Genomic DNA, 25,635 nt, shown 5'->3' with positions numbered 1-25,635 from the left:
TCTCTCTACCTGTTTGCCCGAGGTATCATGCTATTCAAGCAAATCCTCAGCCGGAGTCTCAACTGGATTCTTCTAGTAAGTGCTTCTGGCTTTGCAAAACGAATTCTGCAGTCAGATCATCTCTTAGCATATTCCAACCTCTGGTCAGGTTATACATTTGAAATAAAGTCAAAATGTAAGTTCAACTTTGGGGGGTCAGAATATAACAGAATTCATCATGTTTGCAAATGCATTATCCTGGGGATTTATAATGTATAATGTTTATGGGCTGATGCATGAATATTGCATAATGTCAAATATATGTGTTGTAGATGTTTTTGAATGTAAATGTTTATACATAGTTTTCTATGTAACATAGTACGCATAATCCTAGTAACATAATACTAACATAACATTCCATGTATCATTAATCCAGAATTTACACTATCTTTCCAAATTTTAGGAACAATGAATAATAACTTGATTTCTTGTTGATCATTTGGTATCAGAAGTGACTTATAAAAAGGCAAAAGCCAATTAATTATGCTTATTTTGCCATAACAAACCATGATTGTGTCTTAAATTTAATTGATTTAATTAGGACAGTAAGATCTGACTTTGCTTAGACAAGAGTCTTGTCACTTAACAAAAATAATTTACAGTATAGAATAAAATGTCATGGTGGAGTGAAAAAAGAATTCATATTGTGTATAACTCCTATGAGCTTGGAGGACTGCATCCATAATTCTCTGCAATGACTCAAATGTCTTATTAAAGTTATTTGGAATGGCAAAGTACGCATTCGTGCAGGACTCCAAGGGTTTATCAAGATTCTTTGAATTCATCTTCAATGCTTCTTTTTCAATCTTACCCCATGTTCAATAATGTTCATGTTTAGTGACTGGGCTGGCCAATCCTGGGACACCTTGACCTTCTTTGCTTTCAGGAACTTTGATGTGGAAGCTAAAGTATGAGAAGGAGTGCTATCCTGCAGAAGAATTTTGCTCTCTTCTGTGATATGTAATGTAATGGGCAGCACAAATGTCTTGTTACCTCAGGCTGTTGATGTTCACAACCCCAAACCCCAAGCCATGATTTCCTTCACCAAATTTGACTGATTTCTATGAGAATCTTGGGTCCATACGGGTTCCTATAGGTTTTCTGCAGTATTTGTGATGATTGGGATGCAGTTCAACAGAGGATTCATCTAAAAAACATCTACCTTCTGCCACTTTTCCCAAATGATCAACTTGAAGTCAAGTTATTATTTGTTGCTCCTACAACTGGGATTGACGACAAGACCTTTGTCAGGTAGTGTAGTGTAATAGATCTTTTTATTAATCAAAATGAATATAAAGAGATATAAGCCACAAATCAAACCAACCACCACTGAATGAATAATAACATCACAATTTACAATTTTATTTGAACCAAAAAATCTATATGAAGTTTAGTAAAAAAGGTTACTATATAAAAAATCGGTTTACTCAAAAATGACAATTCTGTTAATAATAAATCATTATTATCTTGTGTCAAACTCTTGGGGGCATTTGTTTATCATCAAAACACAAATTAAGATTTTTTGGATGAAATTCAAGAGCTTTCTCATCCTCACAGACACTAATGGTCCTGAGATTTTCAAAATCCAACCAATACATTGTCAATACATTCCATGTAACTTCAAACCATTCAACTTTAATCATACCGGTACAAATCGCTGTGTAAAAGAATGTGTGACAAAAAACTGAATAACAACTATATTGGCCAATTTTTCCCACTTCAGATCAGGGTGCGTGTTTACTACGGGTACTGCTGATACTAATTGCTTGTAGTAATAGTTCACAATGACCTGATGCAGAAGAAAAGATGGGCTGATTTGTTCATACATTTTTTTGGCACACAAAAATGTTCTTGGAACTTCATGTCATTGAGGTTAAATGGAATGCTATAATAATGTTTTTTGTACCTATTCTGGAGTTCTCATCTAGTTTTGTCACATAGCTGTATATGGAGGATGAGAACACATTTGTTTAATCTAAAACATCTTAATTTGTGTTTTGAAGATTAGCTAAGGTCTCAGGGATTTGGAACAACCTCAGAGTGAGTAATAAATATTAGAATTTACATTTTTGATAATCTAAGCCTTTAAGTAAATTACATTTGATGGACAATATGAACAGTTACTTCTTGTGCTTTTTTTACCAAACAAAGTTAATGCATAACAAATTGTATGATTTCGGATTGCATGGGGTAAATTCAATCTGTATAAAGTGCTTTAAAACAAGTACCGTAATGTTTTGGTATTAGTTTAGTAAGTAAGTGATGTAAGTAATGTGTATTTATGTAGCACATTTATTGTGTATGGCCATACACCTAATAGCCGCATTTCCACTATCGCGTCTAAAGCGAGCGAGCCAGGGCGAGCCAAGGCTAGTCGTGTTTCCACTGTCACTTCAGGGGCCTAATCGAGCCAAATCAGGGCTTTTTTGGGGCCAGCAACCGGCCTCAGAATACCTTGGGCCAAAGAGGGCCAGCCTGGGCTTCGGGGCGGAGTGAAAGGAGAGGACGGCACAGTTTTCCGATCGCACACGAGTACATGCGCCAAACACATAGCAAATAAATAAATAAGGGAAAGAAAATATCTGGAACAAATTATAGGCTGGGGTCTTTTTGCGTATGATCGCCCTTATGTTTATCTTTTAAATGTAAGGCTGATGCATAAAATAATAAAGTAGTTTTTATTTATAAGTGACTTTTCTTTGCTGCATCCTCCTTGATGTTTTAATAACGCATGATAATTTTACACCATATTAAAGACAAAGCAGACAGTAAAGGTTTTTGAGAGTTTTTGTCAAGTTTAAAAGGTGTGTTTATGTGTGTTTAGATGCCTATGTGTGTGTATGAGACCGAGGAAAAGAGCGCTCCCTTTATAGCTCTGTTGATGCCGCGAGCGGCTTTTTTCTTTAATTTTTTATTGTTTTTTATTTATTTTGGAGATAATACACTATATGAATACAACAGAAAGACATTAAACTTTACAAATTTCGTGTCCACTTTTGTAGGCTCAAAACAATAGTGTCATATGTGGATAAAATAGACTAAGCTATATTGAAATAATTTAAAGAATTACAAATATCAGATATAATAAATTCACATTAAATAAATAAACCAATATAAAACTAACAAAAGTTAGCTATAACAATTAGGTACTATATCAAACTGTTTTAAAGCCATTAAAATTTCATTTTTCAAAAGCCTCTCTGAAAAAAAAAGATTTTAGACATTTTCTAAAAACAATAAACACTGGAGAATGTTTTAAATATTTTTTATAAAGTATTTGGATACGATGATATTAATCAAATCATGCAAACAGAGCATTTTTGTGGTGAGTGAAAGCCGACTAGACAACCTTTTTTTCTGTCTGCAGCTGCGCAGCACTTTACAGATGCATCGGGGGAAAACTGCAAGTTCAAAATGTGTTCTGTGTCCTCAAACAAGTGTGTATGTTTTTATATGACGTGGTAAAATTAAAAAAGGAAATTTTAAATAAATAAAGAGCTTTATTAGTGCATAGCTGCTGAGCGCAACGAAATATAGGCTATATTTTACTATGTGCTGCTCTTATGTGGTGAAACACTGAACACTTTCCTTTACTTAAGATATAATAAGCAACATCTTTAAATAAAAGGAATCACCTATTAAGTGTCATAAAGCCTTTAGGGAAAAGTTCATGTTTCAGTTCTCTCCGGAGCATTTGGGATGAATGTTGGACAGCGTATGTCTAACTGAGGACGTTATAAAATACATTTTATATCGAGTTATTAACGGAGAATTTTATATATGTGGTTTTTTATATTATGGATGTGTGCGCTCTGCGCTGGTTCCCTCCGTTAGTGGCAAGACCACTGGATTTCGATGCCAACAGTCGGTCGGCGAGTAAATGAATATGATGAATGAGAACACACAGGTATGTGCGTATAGACATATATTGTACTGCTGTACAGTAACGTGTCATTTGTTTGTTTTGGTTGTCCTCATTTTAATAGTTTCGTGATGATGTGGTGTGCTTTATCTGCCTGATTCCCGCTGAAGTGGGCGGGTTGTGTGACGTTCAATACGGGGGATGTTCTGGGGGCGAGGTTTGCGTGACTTGCTGCGAGCTACTAGCCCGACAGTGGAAACGCGACATGATTTCGGCCTCACTGCTCAACCACCCGGGCGATTGGCCCGGCCTGGCCCGATAAAAGCCCTGGCTCGCACTGGCCCGATAGTGGAAATGCGGCTAATGTGCTTCACAATCATGAGGGGGGGTCCACACCACCACTAGTGTGCAGCATCCACTTTGATGATGCGACAGCAGCAATAGAAACCAGGTGCAGCCTTTATGATGCAAGCTGAGATTGCATCACTCAGCGAGGGGTAAGGCAAGGCAAGGCAAGGCAAGGCAAGGCAAGGCAAGGCAAGTTTATTTATATAGCACATTTCATACACAATGGCAATTCAAAGTGCTTTACATAAACAAGAATAAAAGAAACAAGTAAAATAAAAATAAAAACAAATAATAAAAATGCGTAAAAACAAAACAAAACATATAAAAGAATGAAAAAGAAGAGAAAAACATGATAGTGCAATCTGTCGGACGCAGCACAGTGCTCATTCAGTAAAGGCACAGCTAAACAGATGTGTTTTCAGTCTTGATTTGAATGTGCCTAATGTTGGAGCACATCTGATCATTTCTGGAAGCTGATTCCAGCAGCGAGGGGCATAGTGGCTAAAAGCCGATTCACCCTGCTTTGACTGAACTCTTGGAACTTCTAGTTTATATGATCCTAATGATCTGAGTGATCTGTTAGGTTTGTATTCAGTGAGCATATCTGTGATGTATTTAGGTCCTAGGCCATTTAGTGATTTATAGACCAGTAATAATACTTTAAAATCTATTCTGAATGTAACTGGCAGCCAGTGTAAAGACCTGAGGACAGGTGTGATGTGCTCTGATTTTCTGGTTCTGGTTAGAATTCTGGCTGCAGCGTTCTGGATGAGCTGCAACTGTCTGACTGTCTTTTTAGGAAGACCAGTAAGGAGTCCATTACAGTAATCCACCCTGCTGCTGATAAAAGCATGAACAAGTTTCTCTAAGTCTTCACTGGAAACAAAGCATCTGATTCTTGCTATGTTTTTGAGATGATAGTATGCTGATTTACTGACTGCTTTGACATGACTGTTAAAACTCAGATCTGACTCAAGAGTCACACCCAGATTCTTGACCTTATTTTTTGTCGTTTGACCATTAGTGCCAAGGTACGCATTTACCTTGAGAACCTCATCTCTGTTCCCAAACGCAATGACTTCAGTTTTCTCTTTGTTGAACTGAAGAAAGTTTTGGCACATCCAATTGCTCATTTCATCAATGCATTGGCAGAGGGTGTCAATGGGGCTGTAGTCATTAGGCTGTAAGGCTAGGTAGATCTGAGTGTCATCAGCATAGCTGTGGTAGGAGATTTGGTTCTTTCTCATTATTTGGCTTAGAGGGAGCATGTAAAGGTTGAACAGGAGAGGTGCCAGAATCGAGCCTTGTGGGACTCCACACGTCATGGGTGTCCACCTCGACCTATGGTCACCTATACTGACATGGTAACCTCTCCCTTCAAGGTAAGATCTAAACCATTTGAGGACTGTCCCAGACAGCCCAACCCAGTTTTCCAGCCTATCCAGAAGTATGCTGTGATCGACAGTGTCAAATGCAGCACTGAGATCCAACAATACCAGCACTGTTATTTTACCTGAATCTGAATTTAGGCGTATATCATTGATTATCTTTATAAGAGCGCTCTCTGTGGGAACAGAGAGGGTTAGGGGTGGGGTTAGGTGAGCCTATTAAAAAGCATTGGATGCAGCACAGATTGCACTACACCAGGTCTGCTTCCAGACCCCTCTCGACAGCAGGCACAGGACAACAGCACCAGTGCGCTCACCCCACAGCAGCTATAGGTGAAGTGGAGAGACAGTGATAGAGCCAATTCGGTGGATGGGGATGATTGGGAGAACATAATGGTAAAGGCAGATGGAGGGAATTTGGCCAGGACACCGGGGTAACACCCCTACTCTTTATGAGAAGTGCCATTGGATTTTTAATGACCACAGAGAGACAGGACTTCAGTTTTTCTCAAAGACAGTGCTCACTGACAGTATAGTGTCCCCTTCACTTTACTGGGGCATTAGGACTCAGACTGCAGGTTAAGCACCCCCTGCTGGCCTCACTAACACCACTTCCAACAGCAACCTAGTTTCCCCATGTGGTAATGGCTCAGCTCTGCTTAGTTTTAGTGAAGTTAAGTAGGTGGAGGGCAGATGTGTTCTTGTCTCCAAACACACATCAGTTGTGTTCCTACTGAGTAAATGTTTATGGTTCCTACTGAGTAAATGAGTATGAATAAAGTATTCATAGTGGAACCAACAGTCTGTCAAATAAATATCAGATACAAAATAATTACCGCTCACAGTTTAATTCAAATGAACTTCTAAATGCAACACATAATTTATCCAACACGAAATGCACTTCAGTAAAATATTTAACACAATCTAAGAGTTTTTAAATTACTAACAACTCTATTTATGTACCTCCATGAAATATTCATATTAAAACAAATACGTCCGTAAAGACAATGCGCTAGTGTCAAGCTCCCAGCTGCTTTTAACATCAACATTGTACATAACACTTTCAGGCGCTTAAATGAAGGCCTAAAAAAAGCAAATGTGCCACATTAAATAAAGTCCACACTTGCAAACTACGCAAGAAGTTTGTCAGGATGCATTGAATCAAAGCTCTGCAGACTACGTTCAAAACAAGACTGCCGAATGGACGAAACCCACAGGACCACAGGTTTGTTATTGTTTCATGTTGTCTATAATACTTGCACTTGTTCATGTAGAGTGCTTCTGAAAGGAGTTCCCAAAGGACATTCTGTAAATACACATTTATTTAAAAGGCGAGTGAAGTTGCAAGTGCTTCAGTTTTACCCATGTCAGTCTGCTGCAGGTCATTTTGTTTTTATGATTCACTCACTAATTACTTTGATTTAAGCTAAAAAGCCAGGAATCAAAGTAATTAGAGAGTGAATCGTAACATTGCAAAGCTATCCAAACAGATACAAGCAGTATCAGTCAGAACAAAATATAACCAAATATTATGCACATTTTGTATTGTTACTGTATTGTTGCCAGCCGAATGAACTAAACCGATGAGACCAGGGATTTTCTTCTCATGTTGTCTAGTGTGCTTTTACCTGTTACTTTTAAAAGAAGTTCCCACAGGACATTGTGTAAATAAGTGTGTGTTCGAAGGAAAGTAGAAGTGTGCATGCTTTGATCTACATTTGTATGATTGTGTTTCTCACATACCTAACAGGACTGTTGCTTACATCCAGGTCTTCAGCATTGACAGCACCAACAATGATGCCCACCGGTGTGTCTTCATACGTCTCCATGTTGTAATACAGCCGGCTGAAGACAGGAGGCTCTTCCACATCCAGAACATTGACTTTCACCATGGCAGTGTCCTTAAAAGGTCCCAAATGTAAGAATCGATGATCAAGAACTGCGTTTGAAGCTTCCACTTTAAAGGTGTAGGCCTTTCTGGTCTCAAAGTCCAGACGCTGTGAAATGAATAATAAAACTTCATCAGTTCTAAAGGCTTTTAAATTCACAGACTAATCTCTTTTTTGGTGTTCATTTGTGGACGGAAGCGTTGTCAAAAATGTTCATGCTGTGTACAGTCAAAAAAAGAAAACAAAACAAAGTTACTGGGTCATAAAATGCATGATCTAAGTTAAATTCTTCAGGCTCACGCTGAGATCAGAAGCTGAGGGAACGGAAAGGAAAGGATGCCTCTTACTTTACCCTGAATCACAGGAGGGAGAATAAAGGTAGAGAAGACGAAAGCAGGCAGAAAATGTCTTTGGTCAGTGCCTCTTGCATCACTGTGCTTATTCAGCCATGTGAAGGCAGACTTTGGAACAGTCACACCTCAAAAGAAAAGTGCTGTGGTCATACTGAACAGACTGGAGACAACAGAACTTAAGACCCCCAAATGTTTAACTTGTAAGTTATAGTGTGAAAATAAAGCTTGCAAAATCACTATATGTGTTTGTAATGAGGCCACAGGCACATGTGCTTGTTTGTAATGAGGCAATAAACACACATAAACTGCTAAAAGATCGTGTTTAATGCACATGTATGCATTGTGTCATATCTCTTAGCTCTTACTGTGATTTACTGGAGTAAAGGTATGCCAATAAACCTCAAAAACGAATCTGTTTATGCAGAGGCAATGCTGGTCGTGAGGGGGGTGGTGGGGGGTTAACAAGCTTGCCCCCAGCCCCTAAATTTATGTGCGAGATCAGCCATTGGTGGTAGTCGGAGATATGACTGAAGCCTGTATTTTGTCAGCGACAGTGTTGCGCGCATCAGCTTCCCACATTCGTCAGATGTCAAACCCTAAATTAGCACAACTCTAGTCATATTTATGTTGTAAAAAAATTACCAAAATGTCCACTGTTGATTATATTAGAATTTTGTTTTTAATAGCAATTTTAAAACTTTTAATCTTATGGGCTAAGCATGGGTATTATTAATCAGAAATTGAGTGCACATAGTTTTACGTTAGGAAACACAGTCTTGAATTTACAAACAGTCAGTTTGTAGTCAAGTTCCAGAGAATAGATGGAACACATTGATCAAATGTAGTTTTTAGTCACGCTTATGTAAAAGTAATATTTAACTTGTTTAGTTTTGCCTTCACTCATTTTTTGCTTTTAGTAATGTCATAAAGCATGTTGATTTGGATGTTATGTATGAATTTTGTATTTTAATGTTTTTATTAGTCTTTGTTGTTGTGTATTAATGTAATTTTGTGTTATGTTCGATGGACCCCAGGAAGAATAGCCACTACCTTGGTAGTGGCTAATGGGGATCCTGATAAATAAAAAAAAAAATAAAAAAATAAAGCACTAAAGAGTCTTCAAACACATGATTTTTTACGACACATTTTTAAATATAATAGTTTAACTAATTTCTAATAACTACTTTTTTTGTCTTTCCCATGGTGACAATCAGTGTATAATGTTTTACTAGTTATTTTGGAAGTTGTATTCAGATTAAAGTGTAATTTAAAGACTTAGCTAGGTTATGCTATCTAGTAAAGTTAGAATAATTAGTTATTGTATAACTGGTTTGTTGTGTAGACAATTAAATAATATACAGTTGAGTAAATATTTTGAAATTAGGCTAATAAAACTGACCTTAATTAATATTTTTATTTTTATTTCTTTCAAGAAAAACTATAGAAAACAAAACTTATTATGGCTCAAAAATAATTATTTTTGTTTGATACCAACTTTTTAGGTAGTAGTTTGGTAATACATACTTCAGTGAATCAATTTTATGAATGTACTTAAATTACATCTCATTTGTTAATAAAATGTATACGTTTTAAGTGTTTTGAGGGATATTTAGTGACTGATTTAGAGGTTACTGTCGGTCAAAGTACACAATTTATGTGTCTAATTTTTCTTTTTTTAAAGCTACATGAAGAAATAAACACATATTTTACTAGAAACCTGTTTTGTGAATACTTACAATGTCTTCTGGTGGTCTAGAACTGCCAGTTTCAGACTGTAGAATCTTAATTTGCCTAGCTTTTATTGGCGTGATTATGCATTCACAATGGTTTAACCAGTTATGGGTGGTCAAGAGCATATGTTTATTATACATTTTTAATTATTATTATTTAAGATACAAATCAGAGAACAGGGAAAGCTATTTTTTGCCATTAAAGGGCTAACCCTTACATCTTGTTTTAATGTCTTTCAGGTAATTAGGGGGGCAACCCTAGAGCCCCCCACCCCCCGGTTAATTCGCACCCTGCGTTTAGTAGACACCACAGTTCATAACAAAGGCAACTTGTAGATTAATTGCAGAGTTTATATATAACAGTGAAGTTCCACATGTTTTTATAAAGCCTGGCATTGCAAAAACGATATTACAACCACGTTTAATGTATTCAGTCCTAGGAAACAAGATATTTGTAGCTTAGAGAGATGTCTCGCAGTAAAGTCTAGTGTTATTGTTTCTTTTATTATTTAATTTCTGTACCACAATATATTTAGAGACAAAAATATTTTTTAGAGAAAAATAAAATTAATCAAGCATTAAGCGCTGTTTATTTAATTTGTATCTTTATTATATTTTATTTTTTCCCGAATAGAGCTATTCAGATATTTTAGTGAAATTGTTTTCATGTCACAAAAACAAAATATTTTAATGTCAGTTTGTTCTAATGACATGCAGTCCTAAAGCAAATCAATGGATGAATGTATCAATCAATAAATTACTGCAAAGATAAACAAATACATGTCTTAAAACTAGAATAACTGATAATTTATTACACTAAGATCTTTGGAGCAATGACAAACAAAGCAAGACAAAATAGAGCAAGAAAATTAGCCCAATTAGCTTCGCTCTTTTCTCAGACGATAGGAGCGACATTAGAACACAAAAGATAAATCATGTCCTGCTGATTTGCTTTTCCTACTAATAGTTGCCTGATTGGTTGTGCATAACTGTGGCTTATGAAAAAAGGGCCATGCAAATAAATAAATAAATGCTTTGAATGCGGTAAGAGTTATTATTTATTGATTTAACGCTTTTCCAGCATCCTCATCAACATTTTAGAATTGTTAAAAAACAAACATTTATTATTCATTTTCAGCATGACTCTGCCTGCTTTAGTCATTCTCAACCAGAATATAGTGTGTCAGAAAAATGAAAAAATAAAACTTAAAAGAGTACTTAGATATATTTCTTGTTTAGCAATAATATAATTTCTTATTTTTTTCATCACTAAAACTGATTAATCATTTGCACCCTCATCAACATTTTACAATTGTTAACATAACACGAATAAATGTATCATTTTTATCAAGCCTCTGCATAAACCATTCAATTCCAGAGTGTAGTGTGCTATTCTGGGAAAAAAATAAATACATTTCACGAGTTCGCACTTGCATTCGTTTAAGTATAAAGCGTATTTGGCGTGCTGTCCGGGGGGAGGGCTCTGAGCTCGAGGAGACACCCCAACTCGAGTTATTCCCCTTATAAGGAAACAAAGAGGAGTTGGGATTCGAGCGAAGTATCTAGCCCGGCCCCAGAGCGCTCCCCCCGGGAATGAAATGCAAGAGGTGAGGTGACGGGGTGGTGGAGGGACGCTGAAGTCGTGAGATGCTGCAGGTAAGACAGCTTTGGTATATATAGGCGTTGCTCAGAAACTGATTTGATGATGGGATAATTGTCAATGACGTATTCGATACTGAAACTTCTGCGCATGCTCCTCCCGAAATTTGTTTACAAACATCACTTCACGAGTTCGCACTTGCATTCGTTTAAGTATAAAGCGTATTTGGCGTGCTGTCCAGGGGGAGGGCTCTGAGCTCGAGGAGACACCCCAACTCGAGTTATTCCCCTTATAAGGAAACAAAGAGGAGTTGGGATTCGAGCGAAGTATCTAGCCCGGCCCCAGAGCGCTCCCCAAAAAACGCTATTTGTTACAGGACAGCAGCCAGACAATGTGCAAGCCCCCCAAAATTTGCTGATCTTAAGAATTTGGAGGGGTGCTGTTGAGTTATAAGGTATGTGTTTCGGGAGGAAGCAGTTGCTGTGTTGATAGTGGTGCATGATGAATGTCTCTAGCAAGAGTGTCTGCTCCCACAGGAGACGGGCGTCTTCCGTGGGAGTGGTCACTGCATTAGCAAAGTTGTGTGTTAAAGTATGCATCCCCGTAATAGCTGTCACTGTGCTGACAGTGGTGTATGATGAGGTATGAGTCTCTCATAGGAGTGGTCACTGCGCTTGCAGTGCTGCGTAAGGTGTACGTCTCCCATAGGAGCAGTCACTGCGCTTGCAGTGGTGCATAATTATAAGGTGTACGTCTCCCGTAGGAGCGGTCACTGCACTTGCAGTGGTGTATAGTTATGAGGTGTACGTCTCCCGTAGGAGCGGTCACTGCGCTTGCAGTGGTGCATAATTATAAGGTGTACGTCTCCAGTAGGAGCGGTCACTGTACTAACAGTGGTGCATAATAGTAAGGTGTGTGTCTCCTGTATGAGGTATGAGTGGTTACTGCCCTAGAGGCAGTGTGTAATAAGGTGTATGTCTCCTGTAGGAGCAGTCACTGCGCTTGCAGTGGTGCATAATTATAAGATGTGCGTCTCCCGTAGGAGCAGTCACTGCATTTGCAGTGGTGCATAATTATGAGGTGTACGTCTCCCGTAGGAGCGGTCACTGTACTAACAGTGGTGCATGATAATAAGGTGTGTGTCTCCTGTATGGGGTATGAGTGGTCACTGCCCTAGAGGCAGTGTGTAATAAGGTGTATGTCTCCTGTAGGAGCAGTCACTGCGCTTGCAGTGGTGCATAATTATAAGATGTGCGTCTCCCGTAGGAGCAGTCACTGCATTTGCAGTGGTGCATAATTATGAGGTGTACGTCTCCCGTAGGAGCGGTCACTGTACTAACAGTGGTGCATGATAATAAGGTGTGTGTCTCCTGTATGGGGTATGAGTGGTCACTGCCCTAGAGGCAGTGTGTAATAAGGTGTACATCTCCCGTAGGAGCAGTCACTGCGCTTGCAGTGGTGCATAATTATAAGGTGTACGTCCCCGTAGGAGCCGTCACTGCACTTGCAGTGGTGCATAGTTATGAGGTGTACGTCTCCCGTAGGAGCAGTCACTGCGCTTGCAGTGGTGCATAATTATAAGGTGTACGTCTCCCGTAGGAGCGGTTACTGTACTAACAGTGGTGCATAACAGTAAGGTGTGTGTCTCCTGAATGAGGTATGAGTGGTCACTGCCCTAGAGGCAGTTTGTAATAAGGTGTACGTCTCCCGTAGGAGCAGTCACTGCGCATGCAGTGGTGCATAATTATAAGATGCGCGTCTCCCGTAAGAGCGGTCACTGCACTTGCAGTGGTGCATAAATATGAGGTGTACGTCTCCCGTAGGAGCGGTCACTGTACTAACAGTGGTGCATGATAATAAGGTGTGTGTCTCCTGTATGGGGTATGAGTGGTCGCTGCCCTAGCGGCAGTGTGTAATAAGGTGTACATCTCCCATAGGAGCAGTCACTGCATAATTATAAGGTGTGCAGTCACTGCACTTGCACGTCTCCCATAGGAGCGGTCACTGCATTAGCGGTGGTGCATAATAAGATATGCGTCTCCCGTAGGAGTGGTCACTGCACTAGCAGTAATGTATAATCAAGTGTGTGTCTCCCATAGGAGCGGTCACTGCACTTGCAGTGGTGCATAATAAAGTGTACGTCTCCAGTAGGAGCGGTTACTACACTTGTAGTGGTGCATAATAATAAGGTGGGCTTCCCCTGTGGGAGCGGTCGCTGGACTAGCAGTGATGCTTGATGAGGTGTACGTCTCTAGTGGGAGCTGTCACTGCACTTGCGGTGGCACATGATAAATAAGGTGTGCGTCTCCAGTGAGAGCGGTCACTGCGTTAGCAGTGGTGCATAATAATGATGTGTACGTCTACCATAGGAGCAGTCACTGCGCTTGCAGTGGAGCATAATAAGGCGTGTGTCTAGAGTGGAAGCAGCCACTGTGCTTGCAGTAGTACGTAATAGGGTGTGCATCCCCAATGAGATCGGTCGTTGTGCAGCAGCAACCTTATAATAGAACTCCTTGAAGGGGTTAATGACCAGGGTTAGGAAAGGTTTAGAGGTTGAAATGGTAAAAAAAGGGGGCAACGATAGCGCATTTCCACTGACTTTTAGGTTTAATTTCTGTGGAAAACTTAATTGATAGGATTAAAGGAACTTAAGGTAGTGCAAGGAGCATTGAGCAGTACCTGAAGTTTTGAATGGAGTTCCATGATTTATACCGAGTGCAATTGCGACTTGAAATCGCAGTGAAAATAGATGGGGTAAGCTAGTAATGGGATTCTGGATGATTTCTGAGCTGAAGTTGCTTATCAGCTTGGTGTTATTATTACTCCAGAATTACTTATCAAATTTATTTAATTAAGCAATTTATTTTATAGACGCGTGTTGTCTATGTAAACGTTAATAACGTACTTAAGTTTATACATGTTAAGTACCTAGACGATGAATCTAAGGAATATAGTCTATACGTGGCCCAAGATCACAGGTGGGAGGAAAAGAGAAGAGGGGCTGCCGGCGTTAGTGACGTCAGCGGAGGCAGCCTCACGCTGGCACTTACGTCGGGGTCTGACAGAAATTTAGGGACTAGAGCCATTCGCGGAGGCGTGCTCACGCTACTGATGACCCTAGAATCACAGGTGGGAGGGAAAGAGAAGAGGGACCGCCGGCGTAAGTGACGTCAGCGGAGGCAGCCTCACGCTGGCACTTACGTCGGGGCCCGACAGAAAGTTGGGGATTAGAGCCGTTTGCGGAGGCGTGCTCACGCTACTGATGACCCTAGAATCACAGGTGGAAGGAAAAGAGAAGAGGGGCTGCCAGCGTAAGTGACGTCAGCGGAGGCGGCCTCGCGCTGGCACTTACGTCGGGGCCTGACAGAAAATTGGGGACTAGGGCCGTTTGCGGAGGCATGCTCGCGCTACTGATGACCCTAGGATCACGGGTGGAAGGAAAGAGAAGAGAGGAGAGCTACCAGTGCTAGTGACATCAGCGGAGGCGGCCTCACGCTGGAACTTGCGTCGGGGCCTGAAGAAAGTTGGGGGCTAGAGCCGATTGCGGAGGCGTGCTCGCGCTACTGATGGCCCTAGGATCACAGGTGGAAGGAAAAGAGAAGAGAGAAGGGGCTGCCGGCGTTGGTGACATCAGCGGAGGCAGCCTCACGCTGGAACTTGCATCAGGGCCTGAACAAACCTGGTTAATCTGCAAGCGGCATGAAGGAAGACTCCGCTTGTTAAGTGGTGACCTATTGGTGACGCAAGTAATACTGTTTCCGGGTCCAAGCCGCCACTCATTTGAGTTGAGAAATTTCTTCGTTTATGATCACTTTAAATTCTCATCACACAATAAAGTTAATTTTATACAATAAAGTTAATTTTATACAAAATCAGTGTACACGAGCATTGCTTGCTGCATAACAATTACCAAAAAACAATAAGCAATTTATAAAAATTTATCACTTTCTGCTAGTCAGATATAAGGTGTGGACGTATGTATAGGGTATATGCTGAACTACTGCTTTTCCCATGCTGATACACTTCCAGTGACCTGTTATTGTGAACTTTTTCCGTTTGTACAGTTCCTTATACAGTATCGATGTTGTAATGTCATTAAAATACATTCAGTTAAATTAACTTTAGCATTTATTTGGTTGCTCAAGCGTAAAATTAGACAGAAGCTGTTTACTCGCACGCGGTCGTCAGAATCGGCAGGCTAACGCATAAGCTCCATTAAACATACTGGGGTCAAATAAATGCTCATATTATAAAGATATGGCGATATCACTCAGCTAGTGGAAATCGCTCATTTTTAAGACCTTAAACTCACTGGCTTGCATTGGCATTCAATTCGCCCGAAGTGCTTAGCCCAGGTTACTGGGAAATTAAGAGTCCTATTAGCATGCTTTGGCATATACCCCGTTGTGATAATGATTTCGAAAGTAATAAATTGCTTTGTAAACATTATAATTAACATTTCATGAGTCTCCCCATGCAGTAAGTTAAGAAATTATTTGTTTATGATCAATTTTAAACATATTACACGATAAGTTAGTTTTATACAGAGTCATGTTGTACACAACCATTTTTTGGGCTTGCTGCATAACAAATACCAAACTTTTTAACGATTTATAAAATTAATCACTTGCATCATGTGTGAGGCATAGACATATATATTGTGATCATGATTTTCGAAAGTAATGAATCGCTTTGTAAACGTTATAATTACCATTTCATGGGTCTCCCCATGCAGTTGAATAGAGCGCTTGGACCCGGAAGCCGCTTCGCGTGACGTCAAACTCACGAGCGGACTGGCTTGTTTTTCCTAAATTTGGGGCGCCGAGAGCAGCGATTGCGGGCGCTACTAAGTGAAAATGTTCCGTGCGTGGGGGGTGGATGAGCCCGTAGCGGAGACGTGCTCACGCTGTCATGGCGAATTGGCCGATGGTGGCGCTTCGCTTGTAGAGCGGTGGCCTGGCACTCGCTTGATCTGGGCCGGTGGTTTCCAACTGGGGAGCGGCTCAGGTATGTTGCCGGTGTCTGAAAGAGCGGCGGCGTGGCGGGCCTAAGTTAAGACCGCGGAATCTGTTGATATGCTCTGCCGAGTGTTGATGCGCTGGACGTCGGCTTGGAGTTTGCAAGAGGAGCCGTGTCATCCTCATGGAAATTTGCTGTTTGGACGAGGCTACAGCGATTGGATGTGCCAACGCTGAAGTCGTGAGATGCTGCAGGTAAGACAGCTTTGGTATATATAGGCGTTGCTCAGAAACTGATTTGATGATGGGATAATTGTCAATGACGTATTCGATACTGAAACTTCTGCGCATGCTCCTCCCGAAATTTGTTTACAAACATCACTTAAATATAAATATATCAGGATATAAGGATACACTGGGTGGTCCCTATCATACACCTGGCACGATGAAAAACATGTTTGGAGCGATTTATTGCTATTTTCAGACCGGCACAACCCTAATTTTCAGGTTTTGCACCACACTGTTTAAACAGCAAATCCATTTGCGCCACTTTGAGTACTTATGGATGTGCTGGTCTAAAGCCTGGTTCATACTACTGCGTCAAGTGATCGGTGTGACCCACGGCGCATGCAATGTGTGCAGCTGTGCATTTATACTTCTGTGTGCTGTGTGTGTTGTTCTGCAATAACTCTTTAAACTCTTTAATAATGCTAGCAGTAGGTGTTTATGTTCCTCTGTGTCAAGTTTCTTTGCTAGTGTTTTGTATTTTTCTGAATGCTACCTTAATGTACAAGTGGCTCAAACTCGCTCATTTTGAGGTGGTAATCGGCGGACGTGCAACAACTGTAATCATATGATAAACACAAAACAACAATTTCAATTTTCAGCATCAGCATTAACATTTTAGAATTGTTAAAAAAGCAAAAAATAATTATTCATTTTCGGCATGTCTCTGCATAAACCATCTCAGACCATGGTGTAGCTTATTCATCTGTAGAAGAAGAAGACAAAAAAACTTGCCTTGCACTGGGGTTGGTTAATGAGTTTAACTGAGTGCAAAAAAACAATTTGTAACAGTCTGTTGCAAGCCCCCCCAAAAAACAATAGGCATAAGTCTTTCAGAACAGCTTAGGGAATATAAATCCTCAACAGTGCTAAAAGAGACACTTTCATCAAATAAGACCGATTACAAAGACAACTTACTGTTGTCACTGTCAGCCAAAGACCTTAGCGCTTCTTAAAAAGCATCAGCTTGATGTCCGCGACACACTGCTGTTCTGCAGTGACGTCTTATCACTGCTGACAGCACACAACAATTATGTCTGCCGATGTCATTTCCAGCTAGTGTTGAGATACGCGTCTGCCATAGAGCTGACCATGCTAAATAACAGTCTGGGAAATGACAGGACAGAGAGCCAGCAGGCCAAATCACCAACACACAGAATGTCCAATACAGCAACTTCTGGCTACTGTGTCAAATCTGTAGCATTGGAACTTAGCTACTTAGCTACCAAATTCTGGCCTAAAAGACAACATCATCCCTCTGAAAATAAAATGTACATTCGCCAAGCGTCAAATCTGAGTAAAAATTGGTGTTAGCAAAGCTATTAAACATTGTCTTGTACAATATGTCTGCACGTATGTCTACAGTTGGCTAGAAAGTTTTTATTATTTAATTCTAAAGGGAACATATAATGAATGTCTTTATTTTAGCCAATGTAGGAATGAGATCTGATTATAATTTATATAAATATGACCATATAACCCCAATTTTTACCTCCTTACATTGGCTGCTTGTTATGTTCCGAATTGGTAATAAAATAGTCTCCTTACCAACAAAGCTTTAAATAATCTAGCTCCTGTTTATCTGGACAACCTTCTGTCTCGCTATAATCCAACATTTTAAGATCTCAAAACTCAGGGCCTCTAGTAGTACCCATAATACCAAAGTCTACTAAAGGGGGTCGAGCCTTCTCATTTATGGCTCCTAAACTCTGGAATAGTCTTCCTGATAATGTCAGAGAACTTCAACTGTGTAAACTAAACTCTACTAGAGCTTCTATGTTCTGTGAAGACAAGGAAAAGGTACTAATAGTGTAATGTTTATCAGCACTTATGAACAGATAAGTAGCGTGCTAGTTTGAATCAGTATTACTTCACAACACTGCATTATAGTGTCTACTAACTGTTCAGAAACGTACTGGTGCAGTCTAGAGGTTATCAACCACTTGAACACGTAAAGATTTAATCTTCGGCTGCATGAACCGGACTATTTGTTGTTTTTAGAGTTTCTGAACAGCAAGTAAAAGATCCTCCCTCGTTTGGAATGCAGCAACACATGTGCATTTAAAAAGACACATAAAAACAATTTCAGCATAAATGTTGATCTTTTGTTTAAGCTCAAATGTTGATGTTCTGTTTAAATTCAAATGTTGTTGTTGTTTTTTTTTTTTTGTTTTTTTTTTTTTTTGTCTTTGGGGTATTTTTGAGCTTCACACACACATTCAGTGGACATTGGAAATTAATATTACATCTAATGAGAAGGGGCATAATATGTCTCCTCAAAAGAAATCTGACCCTGAAATAACTCCTGATTTTGCTAAAAATAAACATGTACTCACATTGTTATTCATGTTTACATACTGCCTACAAAACTGTCAACTCTCATAAAACAAATCTAATTAAAAGTTTTCTTTTTTGTATCTGTTGCAAACATTTTGAGAGGTATTTTGACAATTTCGAGCAATTGTTACTTTCTCTTTTTAAGAATTCTGTGAGGCAAAAATTCTCTCAAAAGACAATGAAAATATTTTTATATTAATGTGCCTTTCAAAAAAAAAAGTTTAACCTGTTCTTTGCCAGAATAAAAGATATTTGGTTAATGTTTGTCACATAATAATAATAATAATAATAATAATAATAATAATAATAATAGTAGTATTAATAATAAAAATAACAATATTTATAATAACAACAACAGCTACAATAAATAGTCATAAACAACAACAACAACAACAATAATAATAATAATAATAATAATAATAATAATCATAATAATAAATATAGCTGCAAGCAGCAATTAAGGGGCCAAGCACTATTGGCCATAAGGTGGCGCTGCTCCAGACCTTTTTGAGTACTTTCAGGGCATGGGGTTGAAGATGCATACCATGTTTTGTAATGATATGTGAATGTGTTGGTAAAATATAGCATTTTTGGCCAAAAATCGAAATGGGCGACGCCCAAAATGGCTGACCTGTGAAAATCAGACATCATTCGACTCGAAATGCTCTGCCGGATGTAATGAGACCAGTTTTATGAGTTTCGGACGAAAGGTTGAGATGTTATAAGCCAAAAAGCAAGTTTTTTGTATCTCCGGACCACTAGGGGGCAGTGCGCCGAAACTCCGCATATAACCTCAAGCCCTAGTTGTCATAACACACACCAAGTTTGGTGTGAATCGGTGAATGCGTTACGGAGATATCGTCTCAAGTCCATTTTCGCAAGTTCTTTGTTAAATTTGATCGCAAGTTTAACGAAAACGGTTGTTCAAATCAACTTGAATTCCATAACTTTTGGTTGGCATTGTCTGTAGATCATGTGATTCAATTTGGGTGATAATCGGAGACACGGCCTAGGACGAGTTCAATCAAATAGGTTTTTCGAATAATTTAAAATAGCGCGAAAAAATTCATGACGGAAAATGACGTCATAGGGTGCGTTTGAATCGGACTGAGCCAAAGAATCAGTGGAAAAAGGAATTTTGATTGTAGCCCATTTGGTTCAAAAGTTATCATGATAAACGTATGTGCACATTTGGACAAGTGGTGGCGCTAGAGAGTTTGATTTTGAGACTTCATATTTGGTATGATTAATGTTAATACTGTCCTCTATCATTGTGCCAGATGCTTACCATGTTTTCTAATGATATGTGATAATGTTGGTAAAATATAGCATTTTTGGCCAAAAATCGAAATGGGCGACGCCCAAAATGGCTGACCTGTGAAAATCAGACATCATTCGACTTGACATGCTCTGCCGGATGTAATGAGACCAGTTTTATGAGTTTCGGACGAAAGGTTGAGATGTTATAAGCCAAAAAGCAAGTTTTTTGTATCTCCGGACCAGTAGGGGGCAGTGCGCCGAAACTCTGCAAGTAACCTCAAACCTTAGTTGTCATAATACATACCAAGTTTGGTGCGAATCGGTGAATGCATTACGGAGATATCGTCTCAAGTCCATTTTCGCAAGTCCTTGGTTAAATTTGATCGCAAGTTAAACGAAAACGGTTGGTCAAATCAACTTGAATTCCATAACTTTTGGTTGGCATGGTCTGTAGATCATGTGATTCAATTTTGGTGAAAACCGGGGACACGGCCTAGGACGAGTTCGATCAAATAGGTTTTTCGAAAAATTTTAAATAGCACGAAAAAATTCATGACGGAAAATGACGTCATAGTGTGCATTTGAATCGGACTGAGCCAAGGAATCAGAGGAAAAAAGAATTTTGATTGTAGCCCATTCGGTTCAAAAGTTATGATGATAAACGTTTGTGAAAGTTTGGACAAGTGGTGGCGCTAGAGAGTTTGATTTTGAGACTTCATGTTTGGTCTGATGAATGTTAATACTGGCCTCTATCATTGTGCCAAATTATACAACTTTCCCGCATACGCCTATATGGGCTGCCATTCAAATCCGGCGGAAGAAACGGAAGAAGAAGAAGAAGAAGAAGAAGAATAATAATAATAATAAATATAGCTGCAAGCAGCAATTAAGGGGCCAAGCACTATTGGCCATAAGGTGGCGCTGCTCCAGACATTTTTGAGTACTTTCAGGGCATGGGGTTGGAGATGCATACCATGTTTTGTAATGATATGTGAATGTGTTGGTAAAATATAGCATTTTTGGCCAAAAATCGAAATGGGCGACGCCCAAAATGGCTGACCTGTGAAAATCAGACATCATTCAACTCGGCATGCTCTGCCGGATGTAATGAGACCAGTTTCATGAGTTTCGGACGAAAGGTTGAGACGTTATAAGCCAAAAAGCAAGTTTTTAGTATCTCCGGACCAATAGAGGGCAGTGCGCCGAAACTCCGCAATTAACCTTAGACCCTAGTTGTCATAACACACACCAAGTTTGGTGTGAATCGGTGAATGCGTTACAGAGATATCGCCTCAAGTCCATTTTCGCAAGTTCTACATAAATTAGTTCGCAAGTTAAACGAAAACGGTTGGTCTAATCAACTTGAATTCCATAACTTTTGGTTGGCATGGTCTGTAGATCATGTGATTCAATTTTGGTAAAAATCTGAGACACGGCCTAGGACGAGTTCGATCAAATAGGTTTTTCGAAAAATTTAAAATAGCGCGAAAAAATTCATGACGGAAAATGACGTCCTAGGGTGGGTTTGAATCGGACTGAGCCAGGAATCAGAGGAAAAAAGAATTTTGATTGTAGCCCATTCGGTTCAAAAGTTATGATGATAAACATACGTGAAAGTTTGGACAAGTGGTGGCGCTAGAGAGTTTGATTTTGAGACTTCATATTTGGCCTGATTAATGTTAATACTGGCCTCTATCATTGTGCCAGATGCATACCATGTTTTGTAATAATATGTGAATATGTTGGTAAAATATATCATTTTTGGCCTAAAATCAAAATGGGCGACGCCAAAAATGGCTGACCTATGAAAATCAGACATCATTTGACTCGACATGCTCTGCCGGATGTAATGAGACCAGTTTTATAAGTTTCGGACGAAAGGTTGAGATGTTATAAGCCAAAAAGCAAGTTTTTTATATCTCCGGACCACTAGGGGGCAGTGCGCCGAAACTCTGCCTGTAACCTCAGACCCTAGTTGTCATAACACACACCAAGTTTGGTGTGAATCGGTGAATGCTTTACGGAGATATCGTCTCAAGTCCATTTTCGCAAGTCCTTCGTTAAATTTGATCGCAATTTAAACGAAAACGGTTGGTCAAATCAACTTGAATTCCATAACTTTTGGTTGGCATAGTCTGTAGATCATGTGATTCAATTTTGGTGAAAATCGGAGAAATGGCCTAGGACGAGTTTGATCAAATAGGTTTTGCGAAAAATTTAAAATAGCGCGAAAAAATTCATGACGGAAAATGACGTCATTTGAATCGGACTGAGCCAAGAAATCAGAGAAAAAAAGAAATTTGATTGTAGCCCATTCGGTTCAAAAGTTATGATGATAAACGTATGTGAAAGTTTGGACAAGTGGTGGCGCTAGAGAGTTTGATTTTGAGACTTCATGTTTGGTCTGATTAATGTTAATACTGTCCTCTATCATTGTGCCAAATTATACAACTTTCCCGCATACGCCTATATGGGCTGCCATTCAAATCCGGCGGAAGAAACGGAAGAAGAATAATAATAAATATAGCTGCAAGCAGCAATTAAGGGGCCAAGCACTATTGGCCATAAGGTGGCGCTGCTCCAGACGTTTTTGAGTACTTTCAGGGCATGGGGTTGAAGATGCATACCATGTTTTGTAATGAAATGTGAATGTGTTGGTAAAATATAGCATTTTTGGCCAAAAATCGAAATGGGCGACGCCCAAAATGGCTGACCTGTGAAAATCAGACATCATTCGACTCGGCATGCTCTGCCGGATGTAATGAGACCAGTTTCATGAGTTTCGGACGAAAGGTTGAGACGTTATAAGCCAAAAAGCAAGTTTTTAGTATCTCCGGACCACTAGGGGGCAGTGCGCCGAAACTCCGCAATTAACCTTAGACCCTAGTTGTCATAACACACACCAAGTTTGGTGTGAATCGGTGAATGCGTTACAGAGATATCGCCTCAAGTCCATTTTCGCAAGTTCTACGTTAAATTAGTTCGCAAGTTAAACGAAAACGGTTGGTCTAATCAACTTGAATTCCATAACTTTTGGTTGGCATGGTCTGTAGATCATGTGATTCAATTTTGGTGAAAATCGGAGACACGGCCTAGGACGAGTTCAATCAAATAGGTTTTTCGAAAAATTTAAAATAGCGCGAAAAAATTCATGACGGAAAATGACGTCATAGGGTGGGTTTGAATCGGACTGAGCCAAGGAATCAGAGGAAAAAAGAATTTTGATTGTAGCCCATTCGGTTCAAAAGTTATGATGATAAACATACGTGAAAGTTTGGACAAGTGGTGGCGCTAGAGAGTTTGATTTTGAGACTTCATAATTGGCCTGATTAATGTTAATACTGTCCTCTATCATTGTGCCAGATGCTTACCATGTTTTGTAATGATATGTGAATATGTTGGTAAAATATAGCATTTTTGGCCAAAAATCGAAATGGGCGACGCCCAAAATGGCTGACCTGTGAAAATCAGACATCATTCGACTTGACATGCTCTGCCGGATGTAATGAGACCAGTTTTATGAGTTTCGGACGAAAGGTTGAGATGTTATAAGCCAAAAAGCAAGTTTTTTGTATCTCCGGACCACTAGGGGGCAGTGTGCCGAAACTCCGCAATTAACCTTAGACCCTAGTTGTCATAACACACACCAAGTTTGGTGTGAATCGGTGAATGCATTACAGAGATATCGCCTCAAGTCCATTTTCGCAAGTTCTTCGTTAAATTAGTTCGCAAGTTAAACAAAAACGGTTAGTCTAATCAACTTGAATTCCATAACTTTTGGTTGGCATGGTCTGTAGATCATGTGATTCAATTTTGGTGAAAATCGGAGACACGGCCTAGGACGAGTTCGATCAAATAGGTTTTTCGAAAAATTTAAAATAGCGCGAAAAAATTCATGACGGAAAATGACGTCATAGGGTGGGTTTGAATTGGACTGACCCAAGGAATCAGAGGAAAAAAGAATTTTGATTGTAGCCCATTCGGTTCAAAAGTTATCATGATAAACATACGTGAAAGTTTGGACAAGTGGTGGCGCTAGAGAGTTTGATTTTGAGACTTCATAATTGGCCTGATTAATGTTAATACTGGCCTCTATCATTGTGCCAAATTATACAACTTTCCCGCATACGCCTATATGGGCTGCCATTCAAATCCGGCGGAAGAAACGGAAGAAGAAGAATAATAATAATAATAATAATAATAATAATAATAAATATAGCTGCAAGCAGCAATTAAGGGGCCAAGCACTATTGGCCATAAGGTGGCGCTGCTCCAGACGTTTTTGAGTACTTTCAGGGCATGGGGTTGAAGATGCATACCATGTTTTGTAATGATATGTGAATGTGTTGGTAAAATATAGCATTTTTGGCCAAAAATCGAAATGGGCGACGCCCAAAATGGCTGACCTGTGAAAATCAGACATCATTCGACTCGGCATGCTCTGCCGGATGTAATGAGACCAGTTTCATGAGTTTCGGACGAATGGTTGAGACGTTATAAGCCAAAAAGCAAGTTTTTAGTATCTCCGGACCACTAGGGGGCAGTGCGCCGAAACTCCGCAATTAACCTCAGACCCTAGTTGTCATAACACACACCAAGTTTGGTGTGAATCGGTGAATGCGTTACAGAGATATCTCCTCAAGTCCATTTTTGCAAGTTCTACGTTAAATTAGTTCGCAAGTTAAACGAAAACGGTTGGTCTAATCAACTTGAATTCCATAACTTTTGGTTGGCATGGTCTGTAGATCATGTGATTCAATTTTGGTGAAAATCGGAGACACGGCCTAGGACGAGTTCGATCAAATAGGTTTTTCGAAAAATTTAAAATAGCGCAAAAAAATTCATGACGGAAAATGACGTCATAGGGTGGGTTTGAATCGGACTGAGCCAAGGAATCAGAGGAAAAAAGAATTTTGATTGTAGCCCATTCGGTTCAAAAGTTATGATGATAAATGTATGTGAAAGTTTGGACAAGTGGTGGCGCTAGAGAGTTTGATTTTGAGACTTCATATTTGGCCTGATTAATGTTAATACTGGCCTCTATCATTGTGCCAGATGCATACCATGTTTTGTAATAATATGTGAATATGTTGGTAAAATATAGCATTTTTGGCCTAAAATCAAAATGGGCGACGCCCAAAATGGCTGACCTGTGAAAATCAGACATCATTTGACTCGACATGCTCTGCCGGATGTAATGAGACCAGTTTTATGAGTTTCGGACGAAAGGTTGAGATGTTATAAGCCAAAAAGCAAGTTTTTTATATCTCCGGACCACTAGGGGGCAGTGCGCCGAAACTCTGCCTGTAACCTCAGACCCTAGTTGTCATAACACACACCAAGTTTGGTGTGAATCGGTGAATGCGTTACGGAGATATCGTCTCAAGTCCGTTTTTGCAAGTCCTTCGTTAAATTTGATCGCAAGTTAAACAAAAACGGTTAGTCAAATCAACTTGAATTCCATAACTTTTGGTTGGCATGGTCTGTAGATCATGTGATTCAATTTTGGTGAAAATCGGAGAAATGGCCTAGGACGAGTTCGATCAAATAGGTTTTTCGAAAAATTTAAAATAGCGCGAAAAAATT

General features: G+C 39.6%; 1 protein-coding gene across 2 annotated transcripts in view; it reads right to left on the bottom strand.

Moving 5' to 3' along the window:
* Window positions 1-25,635, bottom strand: part of cdh12a (cadherin 12a) — a 122,569-nt gene that overhangs the window by 15,371 nt on the left and 81,563 nt on the right. For both annotated transcript variants that reach the window (XR_012388821.1, NM_001159830.1), the window contains exon 7: window positions 7,381-7,634. Coding sequence is in view for 1 of the 2 variants with exons in the window: in NM_001159830.1 (NP_001153302.1) it covers window positions 7,381-7,634 (254 nt within the window). In the remaining variant the exon portion in view is untranslated. The remainder of the gene's footprint in view (window positions 1-7,380; window positions 7,635-25,635) is intronic.

Source organism: Danio rerio, chromosome 2 (assembly GCF_049306965.1).
Source record: "Danio rerio strain Tuebingen ecotype United States chromosome 2, GRCz12tu, whole genome shotgun sequence".
Lineage (NCBI taxonomy): Eukaryota > Metazoa > Chordata > Actinopteri > Cypriniformes > Danionidae > Danio > Danio rerio.
The sequence above is the reverse complement of the archived record's forward strand: the minus strand, read 5'-3'. Positions and strand labels throughout refer to the sequence as shown.